The following is a 14,592-nucleotide window of genomic DNA, read 5'->3' as shown; positions in this document are numbered from 1 at the left end:
TCGGCCTGTAATTCTCCATTAGTGATTTGTCCAGATTGTTCTTTTTTATAAGTGGTTTGATTACTGCTATTTTCAAAGCCTGGGGGAAAACGCCTGATGAGAGCGATGAGTTTACTATTTGGACCAGATCAGCAGATATAACAGGCAGGACTTTCTTAAAGAAATGTGTGGGTAAAACATCCAGACAGCAGGAAACATCCAGACAGCTTAGTTGACTTATAATTTCCTGTAGGGTTTTTAATTAAGTAGTTGGAATTGGGTCATTTTTCCTGTATTTGTTTTGTTTGGGCACAGCATTGGTACTGACTTTATAGTGGATGTACAGATTAATCCTCTGATTTTTTGAATTTTCTCTGAAAAGAAGCTGGAAATGTTAACATATGACTGGTTTATTTTAAAATTTTGCAATTTAGCTCTGTAAAAGCACCATCTTGTTAATATAAAATCTTCTTGCCTGTTTATTAATTATTGTACTCACTGGAAAGTGATCACTCCCTAATGTAGACTCCCAGTTAACATCCCATTCACATGAACTAACAAGATAATCAGACATTAATGTAATATCAAGACATGAAACTGTACCTTTATGTACATTTACTCGTGTACCTTTTCCACTATTAAGACAAACTAATGACCTTTCATCCATCATTTCTTCAACTATGTTACCATTATGATCTGTCTTCCTGGTACTAAAAACAGACTACCCTTATAAAACAAAATCCCATTAAATTCACATGTGATCACATGTGGTCACATGTTTCTCACATGTGCCTTAGTTTATGTGCCTCTGGCATAACTTAAATAAATGTTACGTTATGCCAGAGGCATAAACTTCCACTTTAAGACAAAGCGACACTTACAGTATATATACATGTTAATAGAAATATTTGATAATAATGTAAAGTATATAGCTAACTAAAATAATAACCAAATGGTGTGAAATAAAAATTTAAAATGTTTTATAAAATAAAATAATACAATATAAAGGGTTTAAATCTGAGCTATTATATATATATATATATATATATATATATATATATATATATACACTGCTCAAAAAAATAAAGGGAACACTTAAACAGGTGTTTAACACTTAAAGTGTTCCCTTTATTTTTTTGAGCAGTATATATATTTCATGTTATTTCGAAAATCTCGTGAGATGTTTTCAAGCCCAACTCCCCACTCTAGAAGATTCTTCATTTTGCGCCGTTGGACAGTTGAGGACGTTAAAAAAAATGAGGGAAAAAAAGTGGATAGTTGAGCGCTTTCTTTCTTTTCTTTATGGATAAAGTGGACTTGAAGAGTTCGCTTTTTTTCCCCGAACAAAAGGTAAGAAATGTTTTACTTGATTTGAATTTACACAGAAATATAAATCTGGAAAGTAATGCGTACTGACAGTGATGTACCAGTGAACTTTTCCTTAGTACTAAAGTCATCCTAAGTTAGCTAAACGTTAACTGAACGCTGGCCGATTTTACAGTTTGAAGGCATTATCTTGAGTCCTACAGCTCCCAAAACAAATTAGTGTGGATTTGATGGTTCAGTGCTTCACTACTTAAACTTTTCCTTGGCTATTTTTTAATGGAGGGCACAACAGACGGTAGCTGTTTATTCAGTCAAAATTAAAGTTGAGGACCATTATAATAAAATGTCAATTTCTCCCCTCTCCCTCCATCTCTGGAGCATGTGCAGATGTGTGAGCTACTATGACGACATTCTTCCAGTTGAAAAATATAAATTGACCTGTTACTGTTTTTAACACAGCGTGATTTTTCTTTTAATTGCCAAGAGAATCATAGTTGAAATGTTTTCTTAGCCTGACACAGGATAGTCACCAAACAACGTCAGACCTTGTCATTCTGGTCAGTTAAAAACTAATGTAAAAGTAGGACTGTGTGTGAGTGGGAGTGCGTGCGGGTGTGTGTGTGTGTTTACATAAAATGTAGTTAAGATCATAGGAGTTTTGTTTTATTAATTTTTACATTTTGTTTGAGGCCAGTGGTCCAGTGAAGCTCAGATGAGGAATGAATGGGGCAACATATCAGAACAGCCACTGGAGAAGGAAAACTCCCCACCTGAGCATCAGCACCCACAGCACCTTCACCTGTGGTTACTGTCACATATAAGGAGACCCCTATACAAGCCACCAATGCCAACATGTGTGTGTGTTCTAACCATCCTTAAAGACATTAAGGAGACTCAGAGGATTCACAGTCGAATGCTACAGTCTCCCCTGAAACAAGGTGAAGGACCAGTCGCTGAGGGGTTTACCTGAAGTTTTGTTTTCCCTCTCTGGACTGGCACTGATGGTATTAAACCCGTTTCTACACATCTGGTTTCGACACGTTTATTGTCTAGGCCTAAAACCACCTGCAACTCAACACAACCAAGACCAAGGAGATGGTGGTGGACTTCAGGAGATCCAAGTCTGCCTTGCTGCCAGTCACCATTGAGGGGGTCAAGGTGGAGGTGGTGAACACATACAAGTACCTGGGAATACATCTGGACAATAAACTGGACTGGTCAGCCAACACTGAAGCACTCTATAAGAAGGGGCAGAGCAGGCTGTACTTCCTGAGGAGGCTGAGATCCTTCAATGTCTGCAGCAAGCTCCTCTGGATGGTCTACCAGTCTGTTGTTGCCAGTGTCCTCTTCTATGCTGTGGCATGCTGGGGAGGATGCATTAAGAAGAGGGATGCTGGATGATTAGACAGGCTAGTTAGGAAAGCTGGCTCTGTTGTGGGGACTGAACTAGACTGCATCACGTCAGTATCAGATAAAAGGACCCTGAACAAGTTACTTAACATCATGGGCAATGACTGTCATCCACTCCATAGTACCATCATGCAGCAGAAGAGTCTGATCAGCTGGAGACTCCCTGACATGCTCAACAGACAGACTCAGGAAGTCATTTGTACCAAGGGCCATACTACTGTACAATGCCTCGCTGAAGGGCAGGGGAGAAGTGGACTTCTCTGCTTAGGCCATCGACACAGCAGACTTCACCTCCACACTCTTTAGCGCTTAGGATTTTAGTGTTTTTTAGTATTTTTAGCTCTTAGTAATGTTGATCTGGTAATTGTGTTTATCTAGTAATCTAGTGTTTTTGTAATATATTGTGTGAACTGTAGTGTATGTTGTGTGTAATGTCTTAAGCTGCTGGGACCCTGAATTTCCCCTTGGGGATTAATAAAGTATTCATCATATTCATCGTGAAAAGTGAATAAATATGAAAAAATTGGACATTTTCGTGGTTAAAAAAAAGGTGGTCCCATTATCTTATAATTGTATATATGTATATGTATATGACATATTTCCACATGTGGAAATGTGTAATTCACATGTGATTCACATCTTTCACACATCATTCACAAGTAAAACGTTTGTGTGTGGTTTTCATGTGGTCACATGTGAAAGTCACGTGATTTTCATGGGATGTTTTTGTAAGGGTATTGTGGGCATTAAAATCACCACACCATAATTTTCTTCGGTGTGGTTTCCCTGCTATTTCCTTAAACATTTCACTATTGAGATTTTTACATGGATTATGATAATTTATAATTTTAATATTTCCGTATTTTCTTAAATTAAATATTTCTATATTAAAACATTCTAATTCTTTATTCATTGGGGTTTTCTTATAAGCCAGTCCATCATTTTGATTATCTTCTGTTGTGATTCACTGACAGCATGTATTAGCACTCTTATGTTATTCATGATCCTAGCTGTTTTAATTCTCCCTATTTCTTCCTCTATTGCTTTGGTCAGCTTTATCGGGTGAGTAGATCCCCCATCTTGTTTGAATTCCACCGTGATTTTGAATTCCACTTCTATGGAAAAATCTTCCTGTTCTCATGAACTCGCCCGTTCGTTTGTTTTTGTCCTCTTGCTAATTTCTGCTCTTGCCTCACTTTCTTCTGACCAACTTCTTACCCTTTCTTGTCTCTTCCTCAGTGCTCTTTTCATTCTTGATGATCTTGATATCATCCATTCCATCTCATTTCCACTATTTCCTCCTGATGTAGAAGCCATGTCAGTGTACAGTTTATGGATCCGCCAAAATCAAATCCTCCCGCCTTTGTTTGTTTGCCACGTTCACTGGCTTCTCCTCCCGCCTTTCGCTCCTGCCAACCATTCATGCAACCAACCCTGAAAAACATCTTTCCTGATCAAGTCCAATCAGTTTAATTAAACACACCTGGACTCCAATGAAGGAGCAGAATCTTGAGGAGGATCGGGAGAAATGGACAATGGAGAGTTTTTCTTTTTTCTGTCAAGATTGGATGCTGAGTGTACATTCATGAGTAATAATATGAACTTGTCCATCCATCCATCCATCCATCCATCCATTTTCTGTTCACCCTTGTCCCTAATGGGGTCGGGAGGGTTGCTGGTGCCTATCTCCAGCTACGTTCCAGGCGAGAGGCGGGGTACACCCTGGACAGGTCGCCAGTCTGTCGCAGGGCAACACAGAGACATACAGGACAAACAACCATGCACACACACACTCACACCTAGGGAGAATTTAGAGAAACCAATTTACCTGACAGTCATGTTTTTGGACTGTGGGAGGAAGCCGGAGTACCCGGAGAGAACCCACGCATGCACAGGGAGAACATGCAAACTCCATGCAGAAAGACCCTGGCCGGGAATCGAACCCAGGACCTTCTTGCTGCAAGGCAACAGTGCTACCAACTGCGCCACTGTGCAGCCCAAATATGAACTTGTGATTTTAGTAAATGGCTACAATGAAACAAAGAGTGAAAAATGTAAAGGGGTCTGAATATTTTCTGTATCCACTGTATATCACACCAGAAACTCTTAGTTGCCATGTTCATTTTTTTCAAACTTGCCGAATATCACATTCTTCAATGTTAGATCATTTGACCTTCTAAAACACTTTTATTTGTAGAGTCCTCAGTGAGACCTGGCTGCTTGAAGCTGCTATCCAACATCATGACATATGTCTTATTTTTATAGCCACAGTTTGTCAACCCTAAAAGATTTTATATTCTGATTTACTTGTATCAATATCTGACTGCAGTTAAACTGATATTTATCTTACAAAATGTATATAAAAATGTTCATCATACCAAATGCCACCCATGTGTGAGTACCTGCTTTACACCTTGAAAGGCGACAGTGACTCAGGAAGCAGGAGTTTGTCCTTTAACTGGTTGCCTGTTCAACTCCCTGCTCTGTCCAGACATTGGGGCAGTGGACCTGGTGGTGCTGATTGAATGGCCTCACATTGTGACCCACAGCTGTGGCTATAATGTTGCATACCACCATTTGAATATGTGAATGGGTTTGACTGACTGAATGTAGAGTAAAGCACTCTGGAGTCACCTGGACAAAATAAAGCACTATACAAGTACAGGCAACTTGAAATGTTAGAAATACGTTTTTTGAATAGCAAACGCTACTAAGAAAACTTAGTAAAACTTAGACCTGGCAAAAACCTGTAGAGCATTACAACAGCATCATTACAACAGCATCATATCTAGCACCTTGTAACAACAAGGTAGCAGGATTTGCATCTGCACTTGTTCTCTATTTTTAATTGAGCACAGGAACAGCATTAGAAAGAGTTGTTCTGTTTTTGTTCTAACCTTTTTTATTAGTGTAGGAAGTAGTCCTTTTACTTTATTTGTTTTGTGGCTATTTCTATAAGCGTATCTTTCATGTTCAAAGGAGAACTGTAGTTTTTTAAGCACAGTGAATTTGAGAACAATCTGAAGAAGAATCTTCAATTGATTTTTCATTATTAGAACAAATCAGATAGATTGTATTTAACTGAAACTTCATTGCAGCTGGAACTGTGAAAGGGGTCTGTCACTTCAGCACTTGGTACTTTTTCAGTGATTCTAAAATAAAAACTTAATGAAGGAAGCAAATGGATGTTCAAGTAGTTTTTACAATGAAAGGTATCCTTACAATTCAACAAAGTAGACATTTCCCTAAAATAGATCTGACTGCTCTGTTTTAGTCAAATCTCAGTAATGGTTATCTATGTTTGTGTTAAATATTTATTACCTCAGTGTGATCAGGTAAAAGAAAATGACATTTTCAGTAACTATGACCACAAAAATGGTATTTCTTATAATTAGCTCTGATTGAGCAGACCTAATGAAGTGGAAGCCGAGTCGACATGTTCAGTGAAACTATTTTCTAATGAAAAGCATTTGTCTGGAAAGTGAGTCATAGTTGGGAACAAGTGTTTACAAAACAATGTGTGTGGCAGTGGTTTGGATTTTTCTGTAACACTGGTTGAACGCCATCTCTTCTCAGGGTGTGACACTGCACAGGATTAACATTGTCAGCCAGTCTTGTCAAAGCTCAGGAGTACACTACTTGTTGTGTTAACTGTGCCAACACAACTGATGACCACCTCCACACATTCTGGCTCTGTCCACCAACACAAAACTTCTGGAAAGTGTCAAGATAACCCGAGATCATCCCATTATTCCCATGCTGGAGATTTTAGTTTAATAGTAACAATACATGAAGTTACCTTTAAAATTAATCACACAAAGTAACATCTTGTGTGATCCTTCAATGTGTGCAGCAAGATGCTGGAGACCTTTTATCACAGTGTTGTTGCCGGTGCCATCTTCTTTGCTGCTGTGTGTTGGGGAAGCAGCATCAGAGCCAGCGACTCTAATAGACTGGACAAAATCATCAGGAAAGCTGGCTCTGTACTGGGACTAAGGCTGGAGTCCCTGGAAACTGTGGTGGAGAGGAGGACACTGAAGAAGGTTCTGTCTATTATGGACAATAAACAGCACCCTCTCCACCACATAGTGGACAGACAGCAGAGCACCTTCTCACATAGACTGCTCCAGCTCCGCTGTCGTAGGGACAGATACAGGAAATCCTTTCTGCCACATGCCATCTCACTGTACAGTAAAAACTAAATCATTGTCCTGCACAAATCTGTCCGATTTTGCACAACTGCACTGTGGCACACTATCTGCATTTTTTTTTTTTGAATCTTTGCAAGGACTGCTCTTAAGTTGCTTTTTATATTAACAGCATTTCATATTTTTACAATTTATAAAATTTTATATTTTATTTTTTATTTTATCTACAACTACTACTCAGTGGTAGTTGTTATTGTGTCTTGTCTCTATGCTGTAACTGCGAAGTAATTTCCCTGCTGCGATGAATAAAGTACTTCTATTCTATTTTATTCTATTCTATAATGTCTCTAAGATAATGATGGACATGAGATCATCTATCCAAGCAGACAGCCAATGAACATCCATAAGGTGGAAGCCCCTATAAAAGGTGAGTGCAAAAGAGGAACCTTTGGTTGGATCCTCCAGGCAGCCTCGAGCCAAGATTGAGATGGACAAAGAACTCTGCAGCTGAAGAGCCTAAGACTGTCCTGTGCATGGGGTACGGCTTCAAATCGCGCTTCTCTCATCATCTGAGTTCAGATCCCAAAGATAAAGACAAAGAAAAGGAACTGGTGCCTTCCTTCCATGCGGTCAGCTCGCCTACATCTCGGGCATGCAGCAACTACAAAAGAAACAATCATCAAACTGTCTGCTTACTTGGTAATCTAGAAGAATTATCCTGGTGGGACGTCCCAGCTCACCTCTCCAGGGGGGCATCCAGGAGGTATCCTATCTAGATGCCTGAGCTACTTCAACTAGCTCTTCTTGATGCAGAGAAGCAGGGCCTCTACTCTGAGTCCATCCTGGATGATTGAGGTGCTCACCTTATCTTTAAGGGAGAGCCAAGACACTATGCGGAGGAAACTCATTTTGGCTGCTTGTATCTGCTATGTCGTTCTTTCGGTCATGACCCAGAGCTGGTGACCATAGATGAGGGTAGGAATGTAGGCTCCTGTATGGTCAGATTGACTGCTACATTAAGAACTTTACAATTTGACTCAGCTCTCTCTCCAGACACAGCAAGAATCCTTCTATTGATTTCCCTCTCCGTTTTTCCCCCTTTCCCTCATTCTTTGGTCTCATCAGTAAGTGATGCCACTTTGAATGTCAGTATAGAACCTGATATGGGCTTAAACTGATTTGAATCAGCTGAGATTTCTGAGTTGTCAAAAAAAATTCCTTCTTCAAAACCTTCAACACGCATGTTGGACCTGTCCCAGCTAAATTATTTAAAGAAGTGATTCTTTTGTTTACTGCCTCCATTGTTGATATGATTAACCTATCTGTAGTACATGGACATATACCATAACCTTTTAACCTTATAAGTTTATCTCAATCAAGATGACTTAATAATTACAGACTTGTATCTAATCTTCCTTTCCTATCTAAAATTCTTGAGAAAATAGTTCCTAATCAAGTATGTGAGAATTTAAATATTAATGACCTGTTTGAAGAGTTTCAGTCAGCTTTCAGAGCTCAGCATAGCACTGAAACACTTCTGGAAGTTACAAATGATATTCTGTTGGCCTCAGCAAATGGACTTGTGTCTGTTCTGGTTTTGTAGATCTTTTGTAGATAGATAGATAGATAGATAGATAGATAGATAGATAGATAGATAGATAGATAGATAGATAGATAGATAGATAGATAGATAGATAGATAGATAGATAGATAGATAGATAGATAGATAGATAGATAGATAGATAGATAGATAGATAGATAGATAGATAGATAGATAGATGCCTCCACCTTTACGGAAAAAAAAGTAACTGAAAAAGAAATGTTGGAAAGTTGAAATAAAAGTTATTTTTTATAAGTGTTAATAAAACAATGAGTAACCTGGTTTATTAGAGCTGAGATTAAAACAAAATGAGAGCTCCTAAGGTGACTCATTCTCTCCAGGAGCCCAGTTTTGGCCCCAGGCTGTTAAAGTTCTATGTGAGCCTCTCCGTCTGGGAATCTGCAATTAGCAGACTTCTGGAGAAGTCATGAAATGGCATGTTTGTTGTTCTCTCACGCCAGGATCAGGTAACCCCACGCCTACCTTAGCTTGTGTGGGGGCGTGGACACCTTTTAGTACGGTGTGAAATCGTCCTTCCAGTTAAAGCGTCCTTCCTTAACCTGATCGGATCAGACAAACAACAAGCGCAAGTGGACTCTGTGGGCTTACTGGAACAACCTGACTTCTTCCAGTTATCATGATTCGACTGGCCTGGTCATCATTGGTGTTATTTTTGTTTGGGGTGAGTTCAGATGCATTATGTGTATTTTAGAGATGCCTTGTAAAATTAAAAAACCCTGCTTCTCTCAGGTGGAAACCTGCAGCTTTAGGTTTTATTGCGCGCAAAGGGCGTGGGTCTGTATCAACAACACTCCACACTCTGGCACGCAAAAGAAATTAAGTCTGTTTTTTATTTACTGATCTGAAAGAAGAAAAAAACCCGCTGACGGTCCTAAAACCTGATGAGATGGCATGAGCTGATTTACAGAATGATGGGTTCGTTATTACTATTCACTTTGACGATGCTAGTTTGTAAGGCGGAGTATTGGGGCCATAAAAATAGATTAATGAATAAAACAAAATGAGAATAAATTCGTAATAATATGAGAATAAAGTAATATTTCGAGAGTAAAGTCAACATTAAGAGAATAAAGTCGCAATTACCTGAACAGTCATAATATGACAAGAATTCAGTAGTAGTATTGTGACTTTGTTCTTGTAATATTATTGCTTTATTCTAGCACGTGTTTATTCTCGTAATTTTATGACTTTGATCTAGTAATTTTATGTTTTTATTGTCTTACTATACTCCTTCTTAGGTTCAAGCTTCTTGAAGTCTGAGAGACATCATTTTCAGGAGCAGGCTGTGTTCTGTAACTGCAAGTGACCTGGATTTAATTAAATGTTTCTATCTGTTGCATTACTTTAAGCAACATCCTATAATAAATAAAAATTTGTTGTAATTATTTGTCATTTTGGTCTCAGAAAAACCGATTCATTGCAAAACAGAAACTTCGATGACCCAAAAACAAAAACGTAGTTATAATGTGAAAAGTTTATCCCTCTAGCTATGTTTTTCATATTAGAATGTCATGATCATGTTCCCAGTATAACAAAATAGTCCTGGAACCTTCAAAATATTTTCTATTTCATGTTTTTTTTCCGGCTTCAACTGTTTGGTTTGACTGTCAACAATGCTGCGTTTCCATTGTGTCATGACAATATAGCAACCAGACCTGGCTTCTACGGCAAGCTCTTGTAATGACATTACACCAGTTACTTGACTAGCAAAATAAATTAAAAAATTGGTGAAATTTTTATTTGATGTGAAATTTCACCAACTAGCATTTTGTTTTGTACAGTTTAGTTAGACTAAATTCACTCTACTTTATGGCGCAAATTCACAACACATGTTCTCACAAGGCACTTTACAAATAGAGCCAGTACAGTCCTGTCATACAGACAGATTCCAAGCCAAGTCAGTAAATTAAAAATTTTAAATTGTCTCTAAAAGGGTGCCCAGCATGGTTGGTCAATGTGTGGTCACATGGATGCAGAAGGTTTTTTTGCACAGATCCTTCAAAGTCCACAATACACCTCCCTCTGCAGTATATATCATGTGTTTTGTCATATATGTGGATTATAACAGTATAGTAAACACAGTGATCATGGTATAAAGCAACAATTATTACGAGTTCAGAGCAGGAGAAAATAATTATCAACGAGCTGGAGAATCTCATTTTATTTTCCATGTAGCTAAACATGTCTAAAAATAGAAGTATGCAGTAGAATGTTTGCCTGCTGCACTGGACCAGAACCGAGCAAGGGGAGTGCTTTGAGTGCTTTCCTAACAGCCATGACTGTTAGGATTTATTGTAATGTAATATTGTATGTATAAGTGTATTGGAATTGGGGCTTTTATATGAAATGCCTTGAGATAACATGCTGTGCTATAAGCAAACTGAATTGAATTCAGTTCAATTTAATTTAACTGATTGTAAAATCATGGGTAACCACTGGGCAGCATGGCTGTTATAGCTGCAATAAATACTTTATTACAGAATGAAATAAACAATAGAAACAATGTGTCTGAGTCAGACAACATTAATTTTCAAAGAAACCCAGAGTCAGTTTAGGCCTGTGGTATTTTGACTTTACAACAGGAATGATTTATTTTAACCAAATCCTTCCAATAATTCTGAACATAGATCTCAGTGCTTTACACACAGAATGCAATTTAAATACAGAAATACTACATTAATCCCAAATGATCCCAAATTGATTGTTGTTTTACATTTTCTAAGTTTCTTCAATTAATTGTTGTATAGATGCTGATGGTTGTGGGCAGGAAGTGCTATATTTTCTATAGCACTTACTATTACAGCAGATCTGAAGAAGCATCTGAAAGAAGACTGTTCTTGTATGAGAGTCTTGTGGTCAGGGCTGTCCGTAATGTTCTTTTTACACTCATTGGTTTGTAACATCTGGGACTATATTCTACATGAGCACTCGTGGTACTTTTTCACAGGCTGTATTTGTTCTGAGACTTTCTTATTCAGAAGTCAGAGTCATCTGTCTCAGATTTATGTTAGTGCCTGTTTATGTTGAACAATATGGTCTTGAACACTGATCAAGAGGTCTGTGGCTGAAACATCGCATGCTGTGCCTCCCTGCGCAGCAGGGAATGGTGGGTGGAGCAAACTACCTGAATGTTCCAGGTCTTTGTTATAGAAAGCTGTCCGATGGAGTCTGCCATGACTGCTATTGCAAATGTTCTGAGTAGATTTGGCTTCAGTGAGAAAGATGCGTGATTTTTCAGCTATTTCCATTGTCATTGTTCCAGTCTCAGCTTTGCTTCTATTAGCTAATCAACATGAATCATAATCACTTGTTGATGAAAATAATAAAGTCAAGTTGACATCCTAACCGAAGAATTTCATTCAGTATGCAAAATCTTTTACTTAAAATCTTGATCAGACACCCTGCAGAGGGTCAGAGCAACCTTCACCTGCTGAGGTCTTTTGGCCTGCAGGGGGTGCTGCTGAGGACCTTCTTTGGCTCTATGGTAGCTTCGGCCATCTACTACAGTGTAGCATGTTGCAGCAGCAAAAACATGTTACCTACAGTTAAGAGGAAAAAGTTTTTAAAAAAAACTCACCAGAAAGGCCAGTTCCGTGCTAGGATACGACCCTGTGCAGGTGATGGAAAACAAAGAAGGAAAACAACTTTACATAGAACCTTTCAGCCAAAGGCAACTCAAAGTGCTTATACATAACACAGAAGAACTTTAGTGGAAAATAACATTATGGGTGGACAAAGTCACCAATCCCATGCATAAAGCTTTTGCTGAACTGGAGATCTTCTTCAGTGACAGACTGCGACATCTTAGGGGTGTAAGGATCACTACTGTAGATCATTTCCCTCAGAAGCTATTGACTTTCTAACCATCACGTCTCTCAGCAAACTCACATACCTCCTGTTATTTGCATATTTTTTTTCCTGGTGAAGTGCGCCAACAAGTCCAGGCAGTATCATTCTGAGCTGTCAGTATAAGCAAAAAAATAAATAAATAAAAATCTAAAGACAGAGGACAAAGCTAAAAAGCCATTGCTTTTTATTGTTGGAAATAATTAATTGTATTTTTCTTGTGTTCACAGATTCAGGCTATTGTTGTGGTAAGAACTCATCTGTTGCGACATAAAAGAGAGTGGGTTCTCCCTCCAGTACCTTTGACGGAAAATCAAGACTACACTCAAAAGGAATTTATTGCCAAGGTGAGAGACTCAAACATACCTCATTGATTCAGACATTTTGGTGTATCATGAGAGAATCACAGGTAAATTAGATTTATTTATGTTGTTCAAGTTATAAAGAATGTTCTGTCTGGAAAGACAAAACAAGCACTGCTGCTGAGTGGACAGTGGTCCATTTTCAGCAGGTACAGTCATCAGGTGAACACAATGTCACTCCTGACTCAAAACAGTCGTTATTAGTTAAATAATGACTGAGATGGATGGAAGGGTAGATACTGGGTCAAGTTAGCTCCTGCTGTGTTAACATGCAGAGCCATTTGTTCTGCTTTTCAGCACAGTGAAATCATTGAGTCTGCTTCTGTTTCAGATCCGATCAGACCGACAGATTGGAACAAACGTTATTTACTCCTTAGAGGGTGTCGGGGCAAACCAGCATCCTTTTCATGTGTTCGTGGTTGACCCTCTTAATGGAAATGTTCGAGTGACCAGAAAGCTTGACAGGGAGGAGATTCCCCTATACAAAGTAAGTTTCCAGCTGTAATTTGAAACAATCTGTGTGAAATGTGAACAAAAAAACTTACATGATTTCCAGATACAGTACAACAAGAGACAGTAATCAGCTTTAACTGAACTATTTACCCTCATTACATGCACTGGTATTTCCACATAACATAGATGACACATGATTAAAATTTGTATTTTATACTAAGATAGTGTTTGGGGCTTGAATGACCTGAGCGCTTAGAATTACAGCAGATATGAAGAATGTCTGACAGAGCATGATTGCTAAGATGTTTCTGAGCTTCTGCAACAATATACATAAAAATCATGAAGATTATCACTGTTCACTTTTCATTTTTTCATATGGTGTCCTGTTTGAAAGGATCAATTCAGGAATGTTTTCTAACATGACAGTAAAAAAAAAAGATGAATAAAAAGTGACACTTTTTCATTCTTGCTTTAGAGATGTTCTAGTGGGCTGTAAATTTACACATTTTCATATCATCTGCTTAAAAGTTTCAGCCAACAGATTTGACCATAAATAGAAAACTGTCTCTATTTAAAGTTTTGAGGGAGCATTTTAATGCAGCAGCTTGTCTGTTGAAACATTTCAGTTGTTGGCAGTGCATAAAGGATTTTGACACATAAAAAGTGAAGGAGCTGTGTTCACCACCACCACTCCCACAGCTGCTTCTGTGAAACAGCACTGTCCCCTGGATGTGTACAACTGCAAGGAAGTCAACTAAATTTTGTGCACCCTCTGCTGAACACACACGTTACTACTTTCTTTAGTTTGTTAGTTTTGTTTCCTCTCATTTGTGAACATGGAAGTTCTGAAACAGGGAACTGATTTCAACTCTGAATATCTTTGTTTTCTAAGTATGACAAAGACAACAAGACTCTGATTCATCTGTTTCAGCTTGCTGGTTTTGCTAAATTCCCAAATGGCACTGAAGCAGAGGCAAAAATTGACCTGCAAATTAAGGTTGTAGATGAGAATGACAACGCTCCGACATTTGAGTCATCGGTGCTGACAGCTGAGGTGGACGAGCTTAGTCCTAAAGGTCAGTATGACACATATAAAAACTCATAAAACAATAAAAACGTCAAATGGAATTGGAAACATGGTGCACTTTTGAATCAGTGTTCTAAATCCATTTTAAATGTATTATTATTATTACACTAAAGCCATTTATTATGGTCAACTTTTGTACTAAATATCATCAAAAGTAACCATTTTTGTCACTTTGGTTTTATTTAAAACTGTTTTTACAGGGACTTCAGTTATCACAATTAGTGCCACTGATAAAGATGATAACACGACGGATCATGCTAAGATCGCCTACGTCATCAAACACCAGGAACCTCGTGATTATTTCACCATGACCAAAGATGGCACAATCTCTGTCAACAATGTCTTGGACAGAGAAGTATG

General features: G+C 38.3%; 1 protein-coding gene across 1 annotated transcript in view; it reads left to right on the top strand.

Moving 5' to 3' along the window:
* Nucleotides 1-9,000: 9,000 nt before the first annotated feature.
* Nucleotides 9,001-14,592, top strand: part of LOC102219781 (desmoglein-2-like) — a 29,162-nt gene continuing 23,570 nt past the window's right edge. The window contains exons 1-5 of the mRNA XM_014474071.2: nt 9,001-9,145; nt 12,561-12,677; nt 13,024-13,179; nt 14,077-14,221; nt 14,433-14,587. Coding sequence (XP_014329557.1) covers nt 9,101-9,145; nt 12,561-12,677; nt 13,024-13,179; nt 14,077-14,221; nt 14,433-14,587 — 618 coding nt within the window. The 5' untranslated portion in view covers nt 9,001-9,100. The remainder of the gene's footprint in view (nt 9,146-12,560; nt 12,678-13,023; nt 13,180-14,076; nt 14,222-14,432; nt 14,588-14,592) is intronic.

The sequence above is a fragment of the Xiphophorus maculatus genome, chromosome 9 (assembly GCF_002775205.1).
Source record: "Xiphophorus maculatus strain JP 163 A chromosome 9, X_maculatus-5.0-male, whole genome shotgun sequence".
In the NCBI taxonomy this organism is placed as follows: Eukaryota; Metazoa; Chordata; class Actinopteri; order Cyprinodontiformes; family Poeciliidae; genus Xiphophorus; species Xiphophorus maculatus.
Note: the sequence above shows the minus strand (reverse complement) of the source record. Positions and strands in the feature narration are given on the sequence as shown.